Raw genomic sequence first — 27,791 nt, forward strand, 5'->3', positions numbered from 1 at the left:
AAAAACAAATTGAAATGTAAAGAAATGTAAAAGATAAGGGGCAAGTTTCACTTACCTCCGCCAGCTGCCCCAGAATCTATTCGAAGTCGACCTCGTGGCGGTTGGGTATGGAGTTCTTCTCCGTCTGGGTGAGAGTTCTCACCATCCGTTTTCCAAACCCCGCCAGGTCCGGGGCAGAAGTAGCATCTGCAGCATAAGAAGGACTTGGTGAGAGACTAGCAGCATATTTGGCACTCATTCTTTGCCAGCTACTCACAGAACCCCGGAAGGGTCAGTCATAGTCTTGACGCGCATAAAGTCAAGCGGCCAAGGAATTTCAATCTTACCTTTCGAGTCGGCCCTCGCCGGCTCCTCCCCTGCGGCTGCAGCACCACCTGCAGCCTTGGATGGATCGCCATCCTTCGATGCTTCCTGAGCATCCGGCTTTTTCCGTGACTTCTCTGAGTTTTCACTCAGAGTTGCCATGGCTTTGGGGCCCTTACCCCCGGTTGTAGGAAAACCTCTGGCATTAACGCCAGAGGATGTTGAGGTGGCCTTCCTCCCGGTCTTAGCAGCCGGTTTTTGAAGGTTCTCATCCCCAGGTCTTTTCAAGACCTTTGTCATTGAGCGGGGAAGAATGCCGGTTGAAGCCTGCAAAAGTACAAAGAAAACATCAGTCATCCGGAATAAGAACTTGGAAAATTTCAAGTAAAGTTGAATTATCTTACCCCTCCTTTTTTGGCCTCCTTGGCCTCAATATTGGCCTTCTTGGCCAAGATGTTTTCCTTGCGGAGCTGAGCCGCAGATTTTTGAGGGGTCTTAGCCGGATCGACCATTTTCCTTGCTTCCTCTGCAGAAGAACATAAAAGTGTTAGAACAAGATCAAGTTCAAAACAATAAATTTAAAATGCAGACGGAAGACCGCCGGGTGGGTGAGTGTATCTACCCTTTGGAAACATAGGGCTCAACCCGCAGGCGGACAAGAATCTCTCATCCGCAAAGAAATCCGGGTGCGGGATCCAATTCCTTGGAACAACTATGTGAGTCCCATCCCCCAAGGGCTCAGTTGTTGTTTTGAAAAACTCCGGCTCTATTATTTGCTCCCGGGCATTGGCAGTTAGGGCTGGGCGAACGCACTTTTGACCCACCAAAGCCGGCTCCTTGTTGTAGCGCCGGAGAATTCTGTTTATTCTTATTTATGGGGAGGAAACCAAGTACCACTTGTCTTTCCAGCCTCCCCACTTGGACACTTTGTCCAAAGTCATCAAGTACTCCGGGAGCGTGGAGATAGTGTACCACGCTCCATATCCACCTGGGGCACTTTTGAGATAGTGCATGTGGGCGAAGGCAGTGAAGCTGGGCTCAATATCCTGGAGCTCGCAGGCGGCGATGTAGCTCAAGATGTTGACCCAAGAATTAGGCGTAAGTTGCCATACTCCCAGGTCATATCCCTTCAGGATCTTCCGGATGCCTCTGTGAAGGGGAAAGCGGAGGCCGTCTTCTATCACCGCCTCATAGCAGACGAAATAGTTGTCTGCATTTTCAATATCATCCCCCCAGGCAAGAACAGCATTAGCCGGAGGGACGATGATGTCCCAGTCTTCCCCAAAGGGGTGTTGTTGTTTGAAAGCCTCGAAGCCGCTTTCAAGAAGGGCTCTATCCCCAGGTTTCATCCGGGTCTTGGTAGGATCCGGGTTTGCTTCTTGCTTTGCTGTTTGGCGATAAGCCTCAGCAAGGTTCTCTTTCTCATCCCCGGATTCTTCTTGCTCGTTAGCTGCTCCTTCAGCTGAGTTATTTTGGTCTGGGGAGGAGGCGGTCTCCTCACCGTCTCCCCCGGAGTCGCTGTTGCTTGAGGTAGACGGGGTGTCCTCAGCTGAGTTGCTTTGCTCAGCCGCCTCGTAGTCCTCCTCCCTCACTACTTCACTTGCGGGCACTTCCCTAGTGCGCCGCCTTCTGGGCTTGGTAGCCGTTTGTTTAGTTCTAGCCATTGTGTCCTGCACAGACACAGAGAGGGAAGAAGCCGGAGATGAGCAAAGCACTCCAGAAACTCCAGACAAGGCACCCCCGGTTCTAGACTCAGCCGTCCCCGGTGACCGGCTGAGCGTCCTAGGCAGTGCCGTGTGTGCAAATGGAGAGTTCATTTTATTTTTGAAAAAATCAATGTATACAGCCGGAATTCGATGTATACAGGCTCAAGAAAAAGAAAAGAAAAAGAAGAAAACTTAAAGAAGGAAACGGATGGTTACCTTACTTTGAGTTCTGAAAAATCTGAAAACGGCAAAGCAACCGGTGACCGGGTGACTTCGAAAGAGCACGCGGAAATCTTGAACTTGCTTAAACGCAACCGGGATCAGAGCACCTCTCTCTAAAAAGCTCTCTTTCTCTCTCTAGAAAAGTCAAGTGTGTAAAAAGTAAAGAGGAGAGAGGGGGGGTAAATCCCTATTTATAGGGGGTGAAACAGCGTGAAACCCAGTCATCACTGTCAAAATAGCCGTTTTTTACTGTTCACCCTTCATGGGGTGACGCGTGTCACAGGCACCACGTGGCCTGCCACGTGGCACCTGTGAGGGCCAAATGTTTGGGGCATTTTTCACCCTTGACAAGTGGACCAATGAGGAGGTGCCACGTGTCAGAGACTGGCAGGTCATCTTTGACCGATTCTCCAGTTGACACGTGGCCTCTCCAGATACTCTCTCAGAATTGCGGCCTTCAAGGGTCCTTGGGAAAAGTATGGTGATATTTGGTCATGTAGGAACAAGGTTCGAGCCCTGCTTATGTATTTTTTTCAACTTTTATTTATTTATTTTTTCATCTTTTCTTTATTTCAATTTTAATTTTATAATTCAAAGGTTTGGATATTCTTTCGATTTTCAAATACTCCGTCTATGCTTTACTTTTCGTTTTAGCTTTTTAATTTAATTCCATTCCTATATTTTTGAAGATTGTAACAATACTTTTTATACTTTTATTTCCAGTAATGGTCCCATGACTCAATTTCATTTTTAGAAAATATTACCATTCTCTATCCTCTTTATAATAACCCGTAAATACTTTTATAACTTTTTTTTTTTTGCTTTTCAATATATTTCGAACTCTTCAATAATATTACAAAAATTACATTTATTTCTTTATTCTAAACCTTTGCAACAAATCATAGCAGAGCATTTATTATTAAAAAAATGCAATATTATTATACGTTTCTTAAAAAAAAAAAGGGGGGGGGCCCAAATGTATCTCAATTGCACAGGGCCTCCATAATAGTTGGGACGACCCTGACAATATGTCAATACATAACCCAGATATGTGACAATAGTAAATCATCGTGCCTTGATTTTAACCAGTTGTTTTTAGCATAGCTCTAAAGGGAAGTGCAAGTGTTTTGTTTATCTTAGGAATTTGACTTTAAGCTTAGGGTAAGTTTATCCCCAGACCCAGACTAAGACTCCAGACTCTGCCACATCAACTTTCCACTAACTTTTAATTACTTTTTTTATTATTCAGACTTACACAAGACTCTCTCCACTTTCACACATAATCCCAAGACTCACTTCAGACTCACTTACCTTCCCAAATACTAACATTAATTTTATAAATCTATTTCTTTTATAAAATTATTTTTAATACTAATAATATAATGTCTATTTGTATATATTATAATTTGAAAAAAAATACTTCGTGTATTATAATAATTAGGAAAAAATTAAATTAGAATAAAACCTGTAATGGACATTGGTAATTTAATGGCGAGCTGAACTTCAAAATACATAAAATATAAAACAACGATAATTTTGGATATAATACAATAACAATAACTCTAAAGCACGTGAAATTTAAAGGCAAATGAAACTTAAAAATACATGAAACTTTAAACAACCCTATTTAGCTAGCACCTCCTCCAAAACTTGGCCATATATGCTCCATCAAGTCATGTTGCAACTGATGACATTGAGTTCGGTTATGAATTCGAATATGATTTTCAAAGTATCGATCCCGATTTGCATAATAATTTCGAAGAAGACCATGATGAAGTTCGGGTGCTTCTGTTTGATTCACAATTATAGAATATTGGACATCTCGTGGTGGATTCATTTCGTCGTTATCGTCTCCTTCATCTTCAATAATCATATTATGCAATATGATGCATGCTTTCTTGACATCTCCTACTTCAGTTTTTTTTCCACAAACGTGCCGGGTTACATACAATTGCGAATCTCGTTTGGAGCACTTCAAATGCTCGTTTATATCCTTTCTCGCGCCTTCTTTGTATTGAGCAAATCGTTTCCTTTTCTCTGAGAGCACGTTTGCTCGATGAATGGATTTGATAAAACCGGCCACTCAGGATAAATATCATCTGCTAGATAGTATCCTAAATTGTACATTGTTCCATTTATTATGTATTGAATGTCAGGACCTCGGCCTTCAAGAAGCTCATCAAATATTGGAGATCGATCCAATACATTGATATCATTGTTAGAACCTGCAACACCAAAATAGGCATGCCAAATCCATAAATCTTTGGAAGCAACAATTTCCAATATCATGGTAGAGACCCCTTGATCACCTAAAGTGTACATGCCTTGCCATGCAACTGGACAATCGATGCTTCCTAGCATACCAGGAAATCCACGGGCCTCATTCACTCGGAGAAGACGCCGGACATCATTTGCAGTGGGCCTACATAAATATTGAGCTTCATAAATCTCGATTACCCCTCTACAGAAATTCTTCAAACATCGAAGGGCTGTATTTCCAGCAATACGCACGTAGTCATCTACGCCATCACCGGCCACTCCGTAAGCCAGCACTCGAATGGCAACAGTGCATTTTTGTAGGGGTGACAGTGAGTTTCTACCGATGGCATCAATTTTTTGTTGAAAATATGGATATTTATTTTCAAGATCCTTCACAATGCGAATGAATAGCTCCTTTCTCATTCGAAACCTCCGGTGAAATTGGTGTTCATTATACACCGGGTTATTTGAGAAATAATCATTCCATATACGCTCGTGATCGACCTTCCTCACAGTATCTCTTTGTGTATTCTCCCTTCTTTCTCGTTTTTCTAACATTTGAGGAAGAAGTTGCTTCTACGAGATCATTTATGATATTATCTACAGAACTCATGGAAGTGTTTCCTCCATATATGAATTAAACAATTCATTGTAAATTCATCAAATGTGTTTGGGGGGTTGTAATCTGACATAGTGGTAATTGGAGTGTTTGAAGTGGGGAGAAAGAGTTGATTGTTTGGTGGGTGAAGTTGAGTACACAAAAGTAACTACAATTTATAGACTCTACGATACATACAATAATACAATGATACAATGAATGGTTCAAGAAAACTTGAGGTGACAATACACAATTAAAAAGTCAGATACAATATTCTGAAATTTCTTGCAATAATGCAATGAACAACAACACTATCTTTTACTGAAAAGATATCAGTTATTAGACTACACACTGTCACTACAACATACAAAAAATTTTTATATGCTAAAATAACGTTGAATTTGACAACTCAATGAAAATGCAATTATTATTATTATTATTATTATTATTATTATTATTATTATTATTATTATTATTATTATTATTATTATTATTATTATTATTATTACTATTATTATTAGGATAGTGCTATACATAACCCTTAGGGCTCTATATAAACATTAAATTTATTCTTGAAAAATGTATAATGTTAGGAATTCATGACAAAAACACGCGCAAATCGGTGTAATTAGTGTGTTTTTGTCATGATTTTCTAAATTAAAACAATTTTCTAAAGTAAATTAAATGCTTATATGTAGCCCTAAGGGCTATGTATAGCATTTTTCTTAAATAAATAGACATTGTCATAAAAAAAGGAATTAATTAAGGTGTTGTGGAATTCTAGTATCATTCTAAATTAATTAGTTTATGTATGTCCATTAAAGGTGATCATAAATAGCATGCCTCGATAGCACGATCCTAGTATTCTACCCATGTATGAAGCAAAAAAAAATAAAAGTTTGAATAACCTCAAATCATCGTCAATATTTCAACAAAACTCAAAAAGCTCACTATGGACCAAAAAGCATGGTCCAATTTGTTGGTATGTGTATGAATATGTATTTTATGGTAGGTTAAAGAATATTGCCATATTTTGATATATGTTTAAGAAGTGTTGTAGTTGTTTTTCCTTTTGCTTATTGAAAGAATATTTTAGTTAAGATTATATAAAAAGAACTACAAATAAGATTGATTAAAATAAACTGATTACAATTGTTTATTCAAAAAATAAAATAAAATAAAAAGTAAAAAAAATCACTTTGTGAAAGTTAGCTAAGAAAACACATGCACCCACAAAAATGTTACCTAGGAAAATGAATGAAATAAGTAAGATTACCAATATAGTGTTGACCAAATTTATTGAAATTTGGAAAAAAAATGAATAAATTCAAATCTTAAATCATAGGTAAGAATAGGATATAGTGAAAATGTTACATCAGGAATTTACACGTGTTATTTATGATGTCTATTTTAATATTATTTTATTGGTTGAGTACAAGTGTATACTTATTTTGTTTTTTTAGGAAAATTTGTCAAAAAAAACCTTTTAAAAGCATCATTTTGCAAAAAAAAAAAAAATCTTATAAAAGTTTTTTAGTTAAAAAAACCACAGCTTTCATTATTTTTGCGAGATGAGACCCATTTCCTTAATTATCTTCTAATTAACTTAATTAGACTCTATTTTCCTCTAGTTAACCTCTAACACACCTAATTACTTAATAATTAGATTTAATTTATACATTAAAAAAAGAAAAAAAAAACCCACCACCCCAACCACCAAGCGACCCCCTCACCCACCCGACCTACCACCCAAATCCCCGCACCTTCGGCAACCTCCATCCATTGCCGGTTGACCCTCCCTTTCCCCCTAATCCCCGTTGGCGACCACCACCCCCTTTGTATTTTTGGCTCTTATTTACTCCAACATGCTCAAATCAAATCCAAATCAATTGCAATTTGCTTCTAAATCACATTAGCATCACATAAATACATAATCAAAGCCAAAACAAGCATCAATTGCAAGCAAAATACACAAAATTAATAACCCCCAAATCAATTTTCTAGGGTTTTCAAAATTAAGGAGGTGGTTATCGGGAGGTGATTAGGAGAAAAGAAGGGTTGTCTGGCGGTGGAGAAGGTCGCCGAAGGTGGGGGATCTGGACAGCGAGTCCGGTGGGGAAGGGGGTTGATGCCATAAGAGGAGGAAGGAGGAAGAAGGGGAGAAGGGGATGGGGTGGTGGTTTATACACACACACACACACACACACACACACACACACACACACACACACACACACACACACACACACATATATATATATAGACACACACATATATATACACACACACATATATATATATATTGGGTTAGAGGTTAATTAGAAGAAAAAAAAAAGAAATTAGAGTCTAATTAAGTTAATTAGAGGGTAATTAGGGAAACAGGTTTCCTCTCGTAAAAAAAATGAACGTGGTGGTTTTTTTTATCCAAAAAACTTTTTAAAGGTTTTTATTCGCAAAATGGTGTTTTTTTTTTTTTACAATTTTTCCTTTTTTTAAAGCCTAATTTGTAAAAACACGGATTTCTAGGCATTTTTGTAGAGATAGAAAGAAAGAAGAAAAAAAAAGAACTCATGTAAGCATCTAGGTTTTATTACCCAGACACCTAGTGACTTATTTAACGCAGTGGCGGACCTACATTGTAACCTGGGGGAGACATGTGCTACCCCCAGTTTTTTACAAAAAAAAAATAATTTGTTGTGTAAAAAACCTCCAGTTTGATATTGCATATATTTTAACAATTACCTTTCGTATAAGATATATAGTGTCATCCAGCTTCAATGGTAACAAAGGTGTAGAATACTAGACACATTTCTTTTGTGCAGCGAAGTTAGTGGTTCAAATCCCCTCCCGTTTGTTTTTTTTTTTTTTCATTCCTAAGTACTCGGATCGGCAGTGACCTAGTTTGTACCGCATTTTTCTTTTTCTTTTTTTTTGGCTTTTAATCCAAATTATTGTATTGGTTTTTTCTTTCATAGATTCCATTTCTTTAGACTAGGTAAACATAAGTTCCATTAAAAATCGACCGATTAACAATAATAATATGATATCCGTGAAGAAAATTAGTACTATACACTATATAATTTTTATTTGATTGTATTATTTTGATATGTAGTATACATTATGCAGTATATAATTTATACGTGAAATAAATTCATTGCAAAATTTAGGCAAAGTAGATATTTAAATTAAATGGTAACTTTTTTTTTTTAATAAAGGTTACTTTTTATACAATAACACAATGCATTATTTGAAAAATGAATCTGTTTTATCATTTAACTAAATATGTTAAAATTATCATAAATTTTAAATTTAGTTTGAGTTTCAAGTTATTAAGTATGTTGGGTTTTTTTTCTCTCTCTAGTGCTTGGTGTGGTACCCCTAACTTGGATTCTGGATCCACCACTGATTCAACGAACATTTTCGAAGCACCATTATATGTAAATGCTCGACAAAATGAATCAAGTGATCGACAAATTGATTCAATTTGTCCTAAATCATCTACTATAACCCTAGAAAATTTAGGCATTTTTTATAGGAAAATGATAAACATAGCTCTAAGGGTTGTATATAAGAAGAAAAAAAAGGAAATATTAAGAATAAATTAACATTTATTACACTGATCAGCGCGTGATATTGTCATGATATCTCAACTTAATTCCATTTTAGGAAGTATATTAATTGCTTATATAAAATATAGCCCTAAAGGCTACATATATCATTACCTTTATTTACATTACTTTTTACTTAATCTTTTTTCATGAAAATGTTGATAAATCTGAATTGATTTGTAAGGAAAATTTTTATTTTACCACCCATAAATAACCCATTTTTCGAAATTACCACAAAAAAAAAAAATTAAAATACCACCCAAAAAAAGATTTTACTAGAATTACCACCATTAACACTTTCCGTTAATTAAGTCAAATGCTTTTTAAAAAAAAAAAAAAAAATTGTTCAATTAATTTTCTAGCCAAAAACGTGTTCTATAAATATTTTGGGCGTCATTTTTCCCTTTTGATCCGATTTGAAGTCAACATTTATTAAAAAATGATTGTCTCGTTTCGTGCACTAAAAATACCTAGGTTTGTGTGACACACTCAAAATGAGACAGTATTGATAATTATTTGCCAAATTTTGACCTCAAATCTGATTTTTGGGCAAAATGACCTCCAAAACCTTTATGGGGTGTTTGGGTCGCAAACTGGTATAGGGTTGGAATCAGGAATGAAACCATAGTGGTATGAGTTTGGAACTTGATTCTTAAGACCATATGTTTGGTGTGCTTATGGAATGCAATTTTTTTTCTTTTATTTGATACCTAAAACGACTAAAAGTATGGGAATGAGCAAAACCCACCTCTCCCTCAAGGTTTCTAAATCCCATACCTTGGGGGTTTGAGGTATGGGTTTGAAACTCTTAAAATCATAAAACAAACATAAGGTTTGAGTTTAAACCATTCTAAACCCATACTTTATACCTTAATTAAGTGAACCAAACACCCCCTAAAGAGCATATTAAGGCACGAAAATCAAAGAAATTGTTTTAGACGTTAGATTTAGGGCCTGTTCTTATACGATTATTTTCAATTTAGTTCAGTTTAGTTTAGCTCTAACAAGTTCAATTCAGTTCAGCTCCTAATTTCCTTCTCTTATAAAACATTCATTTCAGTTTAGTTCAGTTCTATTCTAATAAGTTCAGTTCAGTTCAGCTCAGCTCATTTCAGTCTGTGAGAACAGGCCCTTAACGGTTTTGGTGGTGAAATTTATTTACTTATTTTTATTAGGTGTTATTTTAAAATAAAATTTTTTTGGGTGGTAATTTCAAAAAGTGGGTTATTTGTAGGTGGTAAATTATAAAATTTCCGATATATCATGCCCAAAAAATAAAATAATTTAAACACCAAAAATAAGTGTATAAGCAATCACAAATGAAATAGTATAGCTGTGAAAAATATAGGATATCATCAATCACATATTACATGAGGTACTAGACGTCTTTTATTTGTTGGTCTTATGTTAGGAGAGATGGGAATTCTGTTGCCATCACCTTGCTAGTTTAGTACCTTATGGTGTAGAACAAGTTTGGGAGAACTTTTGCCCCCTGTTATCTCTTCTTATGTTCTAATGGACAAGTTGTCCATTGATCAATAAAATGAGGTACTAAACGTCTTTCAAAAAAAAAAAATAAAAAAAAAATCACATATTACATATCATCAATCCATATAGTATAAAAATAATTAATACTTGTATAATTTTAAATGCAATGGATGATGTGGATGAAAAGGGATTTGGAAAGCATCCAACACAATAGATCTATTGCCCTTTTTTAACGCTAAAATAAAATTAAGTCGAATTCAAGTTTGATTGGAGGATTAAAACATAGATGTTTGAGTCTTGATATTGCCATTTTTTAACTCTTTTTTTTTAAATAAAAAAAAAATCGTTAGAAATCTTACATATAATTGTCCAAGATTTAGTGCGTGGGAATGATATTTGAGAAAATAAAGGGTATAAGGGAAATTGATACTTTCTCCGCATTTTATTATTTGCTCTATATGTCTATGCGCGGAGTATAGGAAAAATAGTAAAAAGTAATAACATATGAAGAAAGTAGGGTTAGCGGAAGAATAAAGTATGATAATTGGGAGGAGAGAGATTTGGAAATATTAAAGTAAGATAGTTGAAGGTCCAAAGATATTAGTACTCCCTCTATTTCACTTTGTTAACCCCTTTTAGAATTACTTAAAATAAGATTGGAATAATCCTAATAATTTGGAATTTGATTCCAACTTTGTAATTTGAAATTTGATTCCAGCATTGTAATTAAATTGCCTATAATAAATCTTGATTTGAGGAATTTGCCATGTCAGCAATCAGAAGACCATTGTAAAGGTGAGTTTATCGCAAGTAACAACCAGAGTCTCAACAAGAGTCTCTTGAAAGACTTTTGCAATAATGCCATAAAAGACTATGGTGAGTCTTGCAAGGGGTTTGGTAAATTAAAACTCATCTAAAGACTATGCATGTGGGGCAATGAGCTGACAAAATATTTGCATGGCCCAATAATACCATGCCACCTCATCATCATCAATGTTGTTTATGAGTAATATCCAATGGCAACATGCTCCAATTCTCCCAACATTGTTTTGCTACAAATTTTCCAACGGTTATTTAATTAATGCAAATAATTTTACCTATTAAATAATTTGGGATCAATATTCTCCCATAATTTGCTTTCCAAAAAAAAAAAAAGAACAAAAAAAATAATAATTCATGGATCCAAATCAAAATTTTGATTTGAATTCTTTTTTGCATTTGTTGGAGGAAATTCTTGTTCATCAGGCTGATTTACAACTTGTGTAAATCAGGGGTTAATTTTGTCTTTTCATACATAATAGTAAGGGTACTCTAGCAATCTCGTCAATGCACACATAACTTGGAAAACGTTGGGATAACGCTCGTTAACTCATTCCCATCCTTCACGCCAGAAACCAAAACCAGAAAGTAAGAAACCCAAATCTTCCTCCACGCCAGAAACCAAAACCCAAAAACCCACTTCTTCCTCCACGCCACCACCGCCTATGGTAGTTCAAAATGCTGCTGCGAATGAAAGGTTTTCCCTAAGGGATTGATATGGCCCTAATTTACACTCTTTTCTAGTAGGGTGTCTTTTTGATTCGCCGCGAAGCAGCCATTGTTGAGGAAGAAGAGGAGGACGACGGGAAGAAGATGAGGATGTGGAAGGCCTTTGCGGGTTTGATCGGCGGAAAGAGGAGAGATGGTGGTGCGTGATGTGTTTCAGATGGTAGTCGATGTGATGGTGGTGGCTGTGATGGGGTTCCGATGGTAGTCGATGTGATGGTGGTGGACCAGATGGTGGCTATGGTGGTGCTCGCTGTCGGTGGAAGGTTGGAGAAGATGGGTTAAAAAACAAAAAAATAAAATTGTAAAAAAAAAAAATCAGACTTAAATCAAATGCACCGTCTTGAATCTCCGTCAATTTGTCTGGCAAGTGGGGCCCACAAATGCAGCTGATTAACAAGAATTGGTTAATCAGGCTGATCAACCGGGTCGGCCTCCATTTGTTGCAAAATAATCCTCAATTACATTCCCTTATATATCAAACTCAACAAAATCAATTCCAAACTTCCTCAAACTCAAATAATGTGCAAGTGGAAAATTTAACCCAATTTCTCCAATCTCAAAATTATCAATCTACTCCTACTAGTTAAAATATTGAGCAACTTTCCATTTCACCCTTGAGTGGTGAATCAACATCCGACATCCCATTTCCGTCGGATAATAATATTGATGTAACTACTACTACTCGTCGACCCACACGCCGCAATTTAACTCAAAGAGGAGATTAAAAAATGTTTATCTACGTCAACACAAGATGAAACACTTCTTGCCATTGCTTGGTTAAATACTAGCACAGACAAAATAAATGGCAATGCACAAAAATCAGATGTATATTGGGGGGAAATTTGCAGATTTTTACAACGAAAAAAAAGATCAACTTATGAGGGAGACAAATGCTTGCAAACAACATTGGTGGGCAAAAAATACTGCCCTCGGTAAATTTGCAGGTTATTATGCCAAGTTCAAAAATAAAAGTGGGTATAATGAATCATTGAAGCTGTCGGATGTACGAGCACTATACCATAATTTATACACTTCCTAGTTTCAATATGATGATGTGTGGAGTATTGTGGGCAATTCTCCAAAGTTTCAATCTGAAGTAGCAAGTAGCGTAATAAATCTAATGTTAACGAATCTTCAAAGACGAGTAAGTTGTCCGAGGCAGGGGATTACACCTCAAATGGAGGGGACTTTCATTGAGGATGAAGACGGCAGACCAATGGGTCAACAAGCTGCAAAGAGGTTAGATCAGCTGCCCAAAGGAAAGGAAAAATTATTCAAAGTGATCATAATAGTGAAGCCCTTTCGGTAGCTGTTAGTATTGAAGAAACACATGCACAATCAGCTAGCCGGTTGACAGATTTGAAAGAGCAAGAACTTGAAAATCAACTCTTATGTGCCGACGTCACCAAAATGGGTCCTTTGCAAAGAAAGATACATGAGAAATAATTGCAAGCACTGGCCGAAAAATATGGATGTACTTTCGATAATTAGGGAGATTTGAGCTAGTAATGTCGGTTGATTTCAATTACTTTGTAATACTAGTTATAATAATGGTCGAAGAAGTAGTAATAGTAGTACGTAGTACTAGTCGAATTAGTAGTGGTAGTCAAAATAGACTATAACTAGTGTATTAGTAGGTTTAATTAGTAGTAGTAGTAGTAAAACGTAGAAGATGATATGATGTAATAATATGTTTCATTTAAAGTCTTATGAATATATGTTTAATTCAAAGTCATATTAGTAAATATAATTATAACTTTATTTATTAAATAATTTAATGCCACATACATTAGTTAATAATAATAATAATAATAATAATATAGAAATTTAATGTCACGTGTTTTTGTCATGAATTCCTAACTTTATACATTTTTCAAGAATAAATTTAATGTTTATATATAGCCCTAAGGGCTATGTACAACACTACCCTTTATTTAATACTCCCTCCGTCCCTAAATTACATTGTTCTTTGGAAATTTACATGGGAATTAAGGAGGGAAAAATAAGACAAATAACAATAATTAGATAATGCAATGAGAAATACAAAGATAGATTAGTTATTAATCATGACAAGTCATCAATCCTTTGCAAAAAAAATGGGCCAATCACATGCTCCTAATTAAAAACTTTTAACCAATTATATTCATTGTAATTTGACACAAGGATTATGAGTGAGATTAGGTAAGGATGAGTGAAAAAACATTAAATATAAAACAGAAAAAGAGAGTTGATTTACTAAAAAAAACTTACCAAAAATAGAAAGGAGGAATGTAATTTTGGAATACCAAAAATAGAAAGGAGGAATGTAATTTAGGGACGGAGGGAGTAACTTTTTTTTTTTCCATTGTTATTAGGTTGTGTGCCAAATTGTGATTACATAAAGACATGAAGTTGATCATGAGACATGAGCTATATCGCCTGTATGAAAATTTGATTAAGGTATTGATTTCTTTACAAAAAATACTTTATAAAGATTAAAGAGTGGTTAAACCACAAAATCTTTTTAATTCTAAAAAAAGTTAAATATAAACATGTGTTGCACAAAGTGGCGAATCTTGGACCAAAAAGTTAAAGAGATCAAGGTTCTATCCCTCAACCTTTTGCACAAAAATAACAATAGTTAACCACTATGTCACAATATTTTATTTGTAATTATTAGACATTATACTACCTCCATTACATTTTATTTGCAACGATTTGACATAAAGTAGAGAGAGGAAATGTCTAATCGTTGCAAATAATATATAGCGGAGCACTTATAATCAATAACCCAAATATGCTTAAGTGGGTCGAGCCCTTACCCGCCCTAACCAAGATCCGCCCCTAATTGCACACTTGCACAGAACTTAAACTAGCTAAAAAGCTAAATCTAAACACAAAGTCTTATATGTGGCTGGCCACACCGTGTGACCAACCATTATAAGGGTTACTTTGCTAGTGTAATGGGGGTTACTTGGTCAGTTTTAAAGGAGTTACTTCATTAGTGTTACAAGGGTTACTTGGTCAGTGTTATTGGGGTTACTTGGTCGGTATTATAGGGGTTACTAAATCAATGTTATAGGGGTTACTTTAAATGGTCACACGGTGTGGCCGGTCGCACACAAGACGAGCTGTAATCTAAATCATTATATAAATAGTACAGTACTCCGTGAAAAAAATTAAAGTCAAACAAAATATATAATCATTCCGAACGGAAAAAAAAAAAATCAAAGAGAGCCTTAATTTTTTTTATAGAAAACAGAGCCTTAGGGCCTGTTATCATACGTTGAAATTCGGTTCATTTTAGTTCAGTTCAGCTCCTAATTTCCTTCTCTTATAAAATATTCATTTCAATTCACTTCAGCTCAATTTAGTCAATGAGAACAGAGCCTTAATTTAAAGTTCGATTTTGACCCTTTTATGTGTTGTTAGTACGATACAGTATAAGGCTAAAAATGGCGTGTTGTCCAAGTATAAGTCATACATTAGTGTTCCCTCCTAATCCTATCATTCTCAATCCCACTCACTCACTCTCTATTACTGTACACTGTTTTTTGTAGAATTCAACTACCATCCTTTTGATTGTGACTAAACTCTTTTTCCCTTCTTTTAATTTTGGGTCTTCTTTATTAACTCAAAATTACAATAACTCCATTTTCTCAATTTCGATTTTCCAGATTTTCTCTCTCCTCCTTTTCTCTTCCACTCTAATTTTCGTTTCTTATTCTACGAACAAATAACAAGCTAAGCTAATAAAGTCAAGGACCTCTTGTAAGTTTTTCTCTTTTTAATATTATGCACATTTCTAATTTATTTTATTCTATTTTATTTAATGAATTAAGTATAACTTCACTGCTATTGTTTTACTTAAAATACTCCACTTGTGATTCCGTTCGGATTTTTGATATTTCGTAGTACAAATTACAAAGGTGACTATTTTAAAATCAGGCAAAAGAACTACAGAGAAAATTACTTTATTTCTTTACTAGTAGTACAAGTATAAACTTGAGTTTATTAATTTCATATAACCAAAAACTTCACACTCGTGTTATATAGGCTGAGATGTTCTTAACTTTGCAATATCTAATAGTCATGTTGATGGTGTAATTTGCTTGTAGTTGAATATGACATTTTCTTTATTATTACTCCCTCCGTCTTTTAATAAAAAGTCTCTTTGTAGCATTTATTACTCACATATTAAACAGAAAGAGGCTTTTAATTTAGGGACGGAGAGTATTAATTTTAAGGAAAATGCTATATATAGCCCTTAGGGCTACATATAAGCATTAAATTTACGCTAGAAAACCGTAAAAAGTTAGGAAATCATGAAAATATAAACACTAATTACACTGATTTACGCGTGTTTTTGTCATGAATTTCTAATTTTATACAATTTTCTAGAGTGTATTTAATGCTTATATATAGCCCTTAGGGCTACATATAACATTACCCTAATTTTAATTAAGAATAACGACAAAACTATAAGAAAATTAGTGCTACAAATCACCTTATTAATTGTGTTTTGGAAGGAAATGGGGATTTGAGCATGACTAATAGTACTACTATTGAGTTGATAAGAAAAGTAAAATGTACTTTCGAATATGTTTCCTCGAGATCTGTTGTTTAATATCTTGTTCTTTCTCTTACCTACACGTCATTAATTTATCCCTTACTACAGTCAGTATATTTAATGTTTTATTTTAATTTATTGATTTTTTTTGTTTAATTTTTTTTATTGCTTGCTTTGATTTTTCAACGAAAGATTTTGTGGTCTTCTGGTTGGTTCTTACTCTTATCGTACGGTAATATGTTTATATGATATGATGTTGTACAATTTACTGGGAAATGAAAAAAAGTTATGTTAGAGGTAACAAATGTCAAACGTGGGCGAGTAGTATTTTTGAAGATAGAATCAAATAATTACTTGTATTTTGAACACAAAATGTTTGAGCCATAGATATGTAAGTAATGATATATTGACCAGTTAGTCTTTTAAATTACTAGCAATTTTTGTGGTGATGGAAGTCGGAGTTACGAAGAAGACGATGATGAAGCGGTGGAAAACAATTGATGGAAGTGGAGGTTCAACAATTCAGATGGAGTTACGACGGCCATCGTGTTGTACAAGGCCGGCGTGGCTACTGACCACCCTTGCTGGTAAGGCATGGCATGGCACTCTTAAATTATTGTATTTTACATGTGTTAGTATTTGTTACTATATTTGCTAGTGTAGTTGGAAGGTTTTTTAAATTAGACAATGGTCAGTGGGTTAAGACAGTATCATATGGCCCATGTTGATATATTTCCATTGAATTACTATTACTCCATAATTGCTCATCTAACTGTTATCAAATTTGGCTTCAATTTTGTGGATGTACTTGCGTTGTGTTGTACTCTTAAGTTTTCAAATTATATCAAATAAAAGTTGTCTACCTTAATTAGTACTCGTATAGTCCTATTGCATTTCCCTTCAAATTTCAATTTTGGTTTTGACTTGTCATATTCGATACTAGAACTTTAATACGGAGTATAAATCTATTTGCTATGGAGTACTCTCTTTGTACCACTATAATTACCCCATAATTGTTACTCTGTACTTGCCTATTAGAGTTTTGATTGGGTAAATTTGATTAGAAAAAATTTAATGGAACTATAGTAGTGTATGCGAGAGTAAAATAGGTATGTTGTTACGAGTACTTAACGCAATATTAGTGGGACGGAGGGAGTTTCTTCTTTCTTGTACTGTACCTTAGTAATCCCACTTGATTCTGAGCTATGATTAAACCCAATTTTTGTTGTCATTATATTTAGGCAGTTAGCAAATTGTGTATGGAATAAGAGGTTCTATTCTTTCGGCTTCTTGTATTTTTGCCCATTAGAAGGATTCCTTTGTCAGACATACTTTTCTATTTTCTATTTTCAATTTTAATTTTAAACCTGTTTTACTTGCAGTGTGACTTCCAATGGCAGGAAAAGTTACCTGCAAGATCAACCCCCTTTTTTTTTTTGTTTTTTGCTTTTTGTTTTTTTTTTTTTTTTTTTTTTTTTTTTTTTTTGTTTTTTGTTTTTTGTTTTTTGTTTTTTTTTTCCTTTTTGGGAGTTCAAAGAGTTTCAAACAGAAGACATCATTTTCAAACCTCTACTTTATTTATTTAAGATCAATTTTTTGGGTATACTTTCTACATTTATCAGAATTTATTTTTATTGCTTTTACAAAGTAATTTCGTTGTGTTTTGTTTTGTTTCTTCCTTTTGTTTTTAAAGTTTTCTTGTTGGAATTACTCCTTATTAATATACTAAGATAAACATTATCACGAAAAATAAACAAATTAAGGAGTACATTAACTTGAATTTAACAAAACTTTCACTTGATAAAGTTTTATTTAATGTTGTTGGTATGAATGTGTAAGTATGGTCAAAGTTTAGTGGAACTGGGAGTTAAAATTAAATTTGACTCGATTAGATATATTTAGATCAAACTTAAATCAAACCTTCAAAAATTTCATACCAGGAATCCCTAATTCACTTCGTGCTCCTGAAATTTAGAGATATACTCTTTCTCAAGTTTTAATTTGCTTGGTGAGGCCGTGGGCACTATGCAGCCTTACCTACTAATAATGTGCCATGTAAACTATTTTTGCTCTCTCGATCTGAAATTAAAAGTCATGTATGTAGTAAAATTTCTAAGATAAATAGATGAATTCTGAAACGCGTTCTAATAATGTGCTAATTTATGTATATTTCCTGACATTGTTATATTTGATTTAGCAGCTTATATATAACAATAATGTTAAATTTCTAAATATGTTCTTAAAAAATATTTGTACCTGTTGAAATTTGAATGTTACACATATTGCAGTCTGCAGTTTTATACTTCAGTTCTACATACGAAGTAACGTGTTATGGTAGTGAATGCATTTTATAATTATGTTGTTGCATATATTACAGATTTAGACCAGAAGATAAGCATGTTGGTGCATAGCTCTAGTAATGACAATGATGAAGGCCAAGCAGACACCTTCGCGCAAAGAGCAGAGGCTTACTACCAGCAGCGCCCCCAGTTGTTATCTCTCCTCTTAGACCTCTACAACGCCTACCTTTCGTTGGCTGAACGTTACTGTCAATCTCTACACAAGCATCATAATCAAGCTCATCCCTCTACTTATCACCACAGGGCGTTTTCCACCTCCGAGAACGTCTCAGTCGTTTCATCTATCCATGATAACCACAGTGAAGAAGATTGTCAATCAGATGCCGAAAGCTCACTGTCCTACCAATTACCATCTGTAACATCAGTTACAGCAAGTTCACAGTACATAAATTTTAGTGACGAAATCATTGCAGAGTTAGTTATCAAGAATGTGGAATACGATTTTATGGTTGATGAGCTTGTGATAACCCAAAGGCTAGCAAATGATTCATCGAGGAAGGTGGAGCTACAGAGGAGTCTGCTAGAGGTGCTAGAATCCGAGAGGCTAATTCTCCTGAATGAAAATGCAGGACTGAGGTACAAAGTAGGTGCTCTGATCGACGAGAACAAAGGACTAGCATTAGAGTCCATGTTCATGAAGAGGAAGGCAGGGGAATTAGCTAGGTGTGTTTTAAAGATGAGGGAGGATCATCGAGTCTGTATGCTTAGCCGTAAAATTGAGGAGCTTCATGGGAAGATTTATGGTTTAGAGAGGAGAAACCGCGAGTATTATCAGCAGTTGGTGAAGCAAGAGAAGACACAATGCTCGGCGTGCAAAGAAACTGGTAACACAAGTATGGGCGGGGTGCTGAAAACCAAAGACGTAGAGGCTGTCAGCACAGAAGCTTGCTTTCAAGAGGGTAAAGAAAGAAGCATACATAACAAAGGTGTGACAATTTCTAAGCTTTGGGAGAAGATTAAAAATTCTGATTTGTTATTTCTGTGCAAACCACATCCATCTAGATCTATTGGTCGTTGATTAAGGATATATTCATTCTCAAAAACACTAATTAAGCTAGTTAGGCTACTAAAATACCATGAGTTGTAATCTTGTCAATCTGGATTATGATTGTATGCTGGTATGAGATTCTGATGTTACTTCGTATCATTTTGTGAGTAAGAAGATGAAAGTACCTAGTACCAGGTATTTTGTAAAAATAACTGCAATAAGGTTATGTAATTACTACAATTTTTAATTACTTTTTTTTATTTTTTATTTATTTTATTTTTTATTTATTTAATTTTTATTTATTTTTTTAATTGCAACGTTGCTTTTCATGCTTTGCAACGTTAATTTTCATGCTTATTCATGCACATCTTATACTCCAATTATCTTTTAATAAGATTATAGAAATATAATAGTTTGAATATATATCATGACAAATTATCCACATGAATATATTTATCTATCAAAGTACAAAAGACAGCTAAAAGTTAGTGTGTAATTACTAATTAGTGTAAAATATTCCGAACAATTGTAAATTTTGCTCGAAAACCAAAGTGACTCGAATAAAAAGCCAAACCGACCCTAAGTGGAGTTACCCTGCTTCTGAAATCTAACCCGATACTCAAAGTGAACCGACTTGCTTTTACTCGACTAAAAAATTACCCGATAACTGAAGTGATCTGACTTGATTCTAACCCAAGTCAATTGAAAAGTTATTTAAATTGAACTTTACAAAAGTTATCAGATATCCAAAATGACTTGAAACAAAATTAACCGATATCCAAAATAATCTTGAACCAGTTTCAACTTGAAATATTTGGCTCAAAAAGACTCTGGTGGAAAATAACATAAACTAAACCAACTCGTTTTTTTTATATATTGAATTTTTAGGAATTTTCTCGTTGATAGCTCTATACTATTGACTTTTTTCATTGGAGGCCAACTCTTTTTTTGGATTATCATTGATAGCCTCATACTTTTGATTTTTACACAAAATGACATTTATGAAAGATTTTTGTTAAAAAATCTGTTAAATACAACCCATGGTTAGAATTTCTGTTAAATATAAAAGATCTGCAGAGAGAAATTAAGCTTATTAATTAAGCTTGAGAATTATGAATACAGGTATACAGCAAGTATGATCATTATTTAAACACCTAAAATGAAAGAGATAACAAACTCTTAACAGACTTTTCCTGATAAGTATTTGGTAGTTACACAACTTGGTCCTAATCATAAGTCGTAATAACTAACTATAATCAGTTGAGCAGCGTGATGTAATAAAAGCCAATAGGAGCCTAGAGTAAACTAGTAGCTCGGATCGGTTGCATCTGCTAGCTGTGCAGCTTGAGTCCTTGATTGAGCTGCTTGGATTAGCACATGCTACACTATCACATACTTCATTACAGATGACTACCCTGAAAAAGCGAAAATGGACATAAGATGATAAGATGCCAGGATATCTACAGTAGCTTGTTTTTGTGGTAGTTAGATTAAATAAAAAAAAAACATACTAAGACCTAGCAAGTCAATGAGTTCATACCCAGATAATTTATAGGTACTTCAGAAGTTCAGATTCATTTATATGCATACGGAAGCTATACCTCAGTCAACATTTCAACTTTCCAGTGAAAATATGCAAATTCAGATTGTTAATTGACAAAATTATACACTGATTCAAAAGCATGAAATAATGGTATTATCACATAAAGAATTTTCACAAGATTGCACTTAAATAAAAATTTCTTAATGTGCTCAGGGGGAATAATTAAATATAGGTGATCAAACTTGGTGTCAATAATCGCAAAAGGAGAAGTTGGGTCTGTTTGTGTTAAGCACATAAATTGTTCAGAAATGTTGTGCATAATCTTGACTATACATTGCCAAAAGTACAAAAGCAGAGAGAGGGAGAGACAGGTGGTGGCAGCAGCAATACACAGGGTTGCGCATAATTTGATAGAACTTTTGGGTGGAAATCCCAGGAAACGGATATCAACAAAAACCTTATAATCACCATGCCAAAAAAATGGCAGGAAGCAGACAAGTGAGACGACTACAACTAAGGCTTTACAAGTGATATTCACGACAAAACAAATGTCTTGCTAGGATCTAAACAAGAATGTGATGAATGCAGCCAAGCCATGAACACTTAAGAACTATGTTACTTGGACTCGGGTACCCATGTCCGACACGGGTACGTGTCCAAGCGTCCGACTCGGCTATATTGTGAAAAAAATCCATGTTTTTGAACTAAAAGTGAAGTGTCCGGGTGTCATACCCATGTCCGAGTGTTGAGGGTCCGACATGGGTAGGTGAGGTGATATGAAGAGTCCAAATAACATAGCGTAAAAAAATCAAACTACAGATGCATAAAGCATTTAAATGTTAATATCTTGGGAAAATAAGATGATTATAAAAGCACAATTTCAAGTGACACTAAAGAAGATTATCATAGAAATTAGAATAGCCAGCTCCTCATCTAAGTTGTAGGGGGGAAGACATATATGCAGCGAATACTTTACAGCATCAATATCCATTGAGATTATATTAAGAGCCTAACCTGAAAGACAGAAAATATCCATCTTCAGTCACTGCAGCAAAATTCTTGGCTAGTCAAGGCATGGCTACAGAAGTCATTTTCTCTTGAAGCATCTGAACTTGAGCCTGCATCAAATAATTGCAGCTCATGGCACTTTAAAAGCAGTAAATAATATGCATCAGAAAGCTAATCCGTAAAAAACTTTTAGAGGTTCGGGAGGCAAGGTCAATGTTATTAATATCATGGAAGGCTGGAAGAAGGGATGTATTCACACCTTGTTACAACATATAGTAGCATCAACAAATTACCTATCTCCAGCAATCAGCATACATTACATTATGGATTTTTTCTGCATATCTGTTATAGGTCTTCTAAAAGTTGAGTCCTTCCGTTTGCTTAAACATAACAAATCAATGGGTGATGTGAACTTTCCACATCATAAATTCCACAGTAGTGCTAGATCATAGCCTAATTTCCAAATGCAGTACTAGCTGTAAACACATACAAAAACCATGACTATAATACATATTAATTCTAAGAACTTACCTTAAAAGATTTTGAACGACGGAGAGAAGGATCACAGTTCAAAGCTATGGCATACGACTCCTCAACATCTTCTAGTCGATCCATAGCTATGAAAATATCGCCTTGGCAAATATAAGCCTAAGATTTTGAAAACTATCAGACACCTCCAACACAATACTATAACAAATAGATGTATGATTGCACTGACTTTCCATATTATAACCATTGGCATTGGCTTTGTCTTAAGTTTTGAGACTACCCCTTCTAGCACAAGATTAAAAAAACCATGCTTTACAAGTGTATGTCTTCACTGAATAAGACATAGTGCTAACACAACATTAAGAAAATGTTGACTACTTCACCAGGCCAATGGAAGCATGAAGGGAAATTTGTGTATGATGCGGACTTAAGAAACATATAACCATCCTAGGGAAAATAGAACTTAGGATTTAAATCAGCTAGCATATCCAGTATGAAGTATGTTATAAGCCTCATAAACTCATCTCATAGTACCACACAACCCACTATGAAAATAACGATATGCACAGTTAACCATATGATTTACACATTGACAATAAAATGCACCCACTCATGTCGAGTAGCACCCTGCACTAGGACTGGGATGGCCCTTGTGTTTCTTTCTACTCACTTGTTCATCTCTAGAAATTTTAAAATCATAATGCACGGTTGACCATGTGACTTGCACAATGCACAAAAACATGTAAATTACCTTTTACCCGACACAAACATTTCAAAAGTAATAATAATATCAAGCATAAACCATAAGCGATAGTAATTCTCTATATTTTCAACAGAATGTCAGTGGCACATCTTCCATAGAAGCAAGTTACCATCTGAGATTTCGAGAAGGATCCAGATTTCGAGAAGGAAGCAAGCTTCACCAATAAAGATAACTACACTAAACTTTGACATCACCCCGAATTACTTTCAGTCAAAAGTGCGTTAAAAATCACGAATTCCCATGAAGCTCCTTACAGTGAAAACCAGATGTCACCACGCACCTCAGCATACAATGAGGCATATACTAGAGCTTCTCTAACATCTTCAAGAGCCCCACTAAAGTTGCCTGATGCCAACCTTACAGCAGACCTGAATTGGAGATAGGATGCTCACTTATTCAATGAAGACAACTTCTAAATGGAATGGTGAATGCTTCGTTCTATGGTAGAAGTCACATGCAATAAATAGTAAAAAAACATCCTAATGAACAAAAATATTAAACCAACACAGAACAGTGAAGCTGTCAGCTACTGATGGGAAGGAGAACGGTAGGTCGTTAGGCTACCACCCCACCCAATCAAACAAAATTTGTAACTTAACAAACCCCTATTTAGCGTAGTGGTAAGTCAAGGTCGAACCCAAAGGAATGGAGGTCGAATGCACAATGTCTAAGTCAAGCTATTTCGAAATCAAGTAAAAGGGGTTTATGAAGGAAACTAGAGCCAGAGCTAAATGATGCAAGAACTTATATGAAATCAATCTAAAGACACTAGGGCAATGGATCCACATGTAATTGTAATGGAAAATGGTAATTTGGGAGGTCAAACCGACTAAGTCAAGTGATATGAAGGAAGATCATCATGTATCCAAAAGAGCATACTAAGATGGTTCACCTAGAGGTCTAACTAGCGTCAACTACGCTAAACACTACCTAGGAAACGTCACAAAGCACCTCAATCGTGAAATTGCAAGTTACTAATCAATGGTCCGTATCATAGCAAGCTCACAATGCAATCTAGTGCAATAATCAAAGATGGCCAAACCTCAATTAATCACACACATGCACATGAATTATCAACCAAATTTAATCATATCATCAACTCCATCAATTATCCCCAAATTACACTAATCCATTATTCAAACATGCTTCACCATTTCCCTAGCTAGGAAACTACTCACTAGCCATAGGAATCAAGATCAAAACTACAACAATCATCAATTTCATCATCAACATAATTGAAATCAAAGATTAAACCAACAATCAATCAAAATAAATCAAAATTCAATCAATAACCAAATCAATCATCAATAACATGGAAAACAAATGAAATCAACTAAAATCAAACTTGTATTGAAATCAAGAAGAAAATCCTTACAAAACTTTGATCTAAAGATCAAATACAATGAGGAATCCTTGAGCAATCACCAAAAATCATGAGTTTCTCTCTCTAAAGTTCTTGAGTTTCTCTCTCTAAAATTCTCCCAAAACTAACTATCAAATTCAATCTAGAAAAAACTTCTTTCTAAAAATAGGTAGAAATAACTATATATACAAAGAGGAGGTCGGTATTGACACCCAAAAATAGACCCTCGTAGGTACGGGCGCTCGGAGGAGAGAGAAAGGTGAGCACGGGACACACCCAGGTTGGTGCGCCCGCACGCACCTGGTGTGCGGCCGCACCCGAGCAATGTGCGGCCGCACACTCCCTTGGTGCGCCCGCACCTGGCTGGGTCTTTCCCCCTTCTTCTCTTCGTCCTAGCTCAAGCGGTGCACACATCCTAGATGATGATGATGGAGGACAAAGTAGGCAGAAACTTCCTTGAATTTCTTGAAAAGTGTAAGCCATGAGGAAGGCATATACAAAGCTTTGAAGCTTGCCCCTTGGATCCACCTTTGACTTGGAGCTTCTTGCACCTTCTTTAGGCATGAAAACAATGAAGGCTCATAGAGAAGAAGCTCGGGAATTCTTGGACAATCAATTACCACCTACAAACAAATGATAAAAAGCAAGTAAAAGAGAAAAATAACAAGTAAACTAGAAAAGCATGAAATAGAGAAACTAACTACAAAAAGCATAAAATAAAGAAAACAAGAATAAAACTAAGAAAAACTAAAGAAAAGAGAGATAAAATGAAATAGAAATCATCCAAAAAGGAACCAAATGAGTGCCATAAATGTCACTCATCAAATTCCCCCAAGCTAAACTTTTGCTCGTCCTCGAGCAAAACAAAGCAAGAAAGAATGAGGATGAAAATTTTATTGAAAACGAAAAAAAAAAACTCAAGATAAGAATATACACTAAAACTCACTGTCGTAGGAATCACGGTTGTTTTTAGCTCCAACAAGCCCTTTAAACCCCAAAGTCGCCTATGAGGACGAGTGAGGTCTCGTAAGGGTATCCTAAGAGTTTGACCCATAACTCTCCACCAAACATCAATGAGGCAAACCATAAAAAGGAAGGAAAATGAAATAAAAACAAACCTTTGCGAAATGAATCAACATAAAGACTATAATGCAAATGAATGACAATCTTTCTCAAGTAGTTAAGGTATGCAAGTTTCAAGATATCCAAGGTTGATTGAAACATAGGGTATGCTAGGCATTGGAACTAGTTATCACAATTCACTTTCATCCCAAACAATCTTACCGCGTTCTTCCCACTAGTCTCAAATCTTCCCTTAGTGAGTGTCCCAATGGTTCCTCGAAGGAGCCGGAAAAGAATTATTTTAAGGCTACTCGACAATCTTGACTATGCATCCCCTTTCCTTAGGTAATGACCCATGATGCCCTCCCCCGAATAGTGACTCAACTATCTAGGTCGAAAGGTCTTTCCCCAAGGTTGTAACGTAAGGCAATAAGGGTGAAGGTAGGCTAAAATTTAAAATTTGGTGGTTTTCCTAATAGTGAAGCAAAGATTGCGCATATCTTTACACCAAGACTAAGTTGTCACCAAACAAAAACAACACCCCCAAGCTTACTTGAAGCTATACTCACAAAAATATATACAAAAAGTGTATACGCTTCTCCCCCAAGCTAAAATGAAGCATTGTCCTCAATGCTTAGAAGGAGAAAAGAATACAACAAAATATTTTTGAATTTTTGAATTTTTGATTTTTTTTTTTTTTTTTTTTTTTTATGTTTTTATATTGAATTTGCAAAGTCCATGCCTTTTGCTTAATTCGGACGGCTTTTCTTAAATGCAAATTATTAGTCCATGCCTTTTGCTTAATTCGGACGGCTTTTTCACATATATTTGCCATTATTCACAAAGAAAAAGAAATCACAAACTTGTTTACATAAAAACCAAAATTCCAACTTAACCACCACAAACTTCATCTCAAATGATCATATTGCTTCACAAAAACCAAGAAAATATAGAAAATGAAACAAAAGGTCAAATAACTAAAGATGTGGCTTGAAACGAAGGGATAAGGCTCAAATGGTTGCAAGAAGGCAAATGTAAACCCAAAAATAAAGAAAATAACAAAATATAACAAAAATGAAAAATACCACCCCGAAAAATGTGCCTTTGTCCTTCCTAGATAGTTCGGTCTCGTGTTTGAGAATCATACATCAAGCTTTATTAGATTAGGTTTGCATAGTCAAGGATCCACGCCGCTCATACAAGGAATGTTGAAGGCTAGAAAAACAAGTAACCTCACAAGGTTGTGGCAAAAACTCACTAGTGATGTCAAATCAACTATAGGAAGCAACTACCAACGTACCACAAACAAGTAGAATCCGGCTTCATGATCCTCCTAGTTCAAACCAACTACCCTAGCATACACTATCCTAGAGTCAATTGAACATAGTCTCAAACCGTGCATACCTTTACAACCTAGGAAGAATATCATGCAAAAGACAAGTCCAATGTACAAAGTTCATTTCATAAGAATAGAAATGAAAAACAATGCCTCAAAAATCACATCAAAAATGAAAAGAAAAAATAAAGGAAAGTAAGAGAAAAAGTAAAATAAAAGAGAGTAAAAGAAAAGAAACGGAGACATAGAAAAGGAAAACATAGGAGAAATAGCATGCAAAAGACTAGAAAGCAAGTTAAACACATAAAACTCCCAATCGATAAACAAGTGATCGATAGACAACAAAGTCACCGATCCCAAACACATTACGTGTTAACAAGCATCCATCCTCGAACCATTCAACTTCTCCTAAACTAATCCTATTCTATGCAACCAAGGAAAATAAAGAGAAGATAAGAAAGGTCTCATCGGGTTTCCAAACTTAGCAAAAATAAATGAAGCAATTAGAAACCACCTCGTAGCATGCCATATCCATAAGCTCTTCAAGGAACCAAGTGAGAAAAAGAAATAAAAGAAACTATGAACAAAGAAAATGGTT

The 27,791-nt window shown here is 35.1% G+C and overlaps 2 protein-coding genes across 2 annotated transcripts; one reads left to right on the plus strand and one right to left on the minus strand.

The window, feature by feature from the left end:
• Nucleotides 1-4,217: 4,217 nt before the first annotated feature.
• On the minus strand, nucleotides 4,218-5,048 carry LOC145610569 (uncharacterized). The gene has a single exon (XM_081665882.1). It carries the CDS (start codon nucleotides 5,046-5,048, stop codon nucleotides 4,218-4,220), a length of 831 nt encoding a protein of 276 aa, XP_081522008.1.
• A 10,269-nt stretch (nucleotides 5,049-15,317) lies between these two features.
• LOC145612182 (kinase-interacting family protein-like) lies at nucleotides 15,318-19,921 on the plus strand. The gene is made up of 3 exons (XM_081667558.1): nucleotides 15,318-15,482; nucleotides 16,716-16,868; nucleotides 18,659-19,921. The coding sequence occupies exons 2-3, from the start codon at nucleotides 16,730-16,732 to the stop codon at nucleotides 19,657-19,659; spliced, it is 1,140 nt and encodes a 379-aa protein (XP_081523684.1). The 5' UTR covers nucleotides 15,318-15,482; nucleotides 16,716-16,729; the 3' UTR covers nucleotides 19,660-19,921.
• The last annotated feature ends 7,870 nt before the right edge of the window (nucleotides 19,922-27,791 follow it).

The sequence above is a fragment of the Chenopodium album genome, chromosome 24, assembly GCF_948465745.1.
Source record: "Chenopodium album chromosome 24, dcCheAlbu1.1, whole genome shotgun sequence".
In the NCBI taxonomy this organism is placed as follows: domain Eukaryota; kingdom Viridiplantae; phylum Streptophyta; class Magnoliopsida; order Caryophyllales; family Amaranthaceae; genus Chenopodium; species Chenopodium album.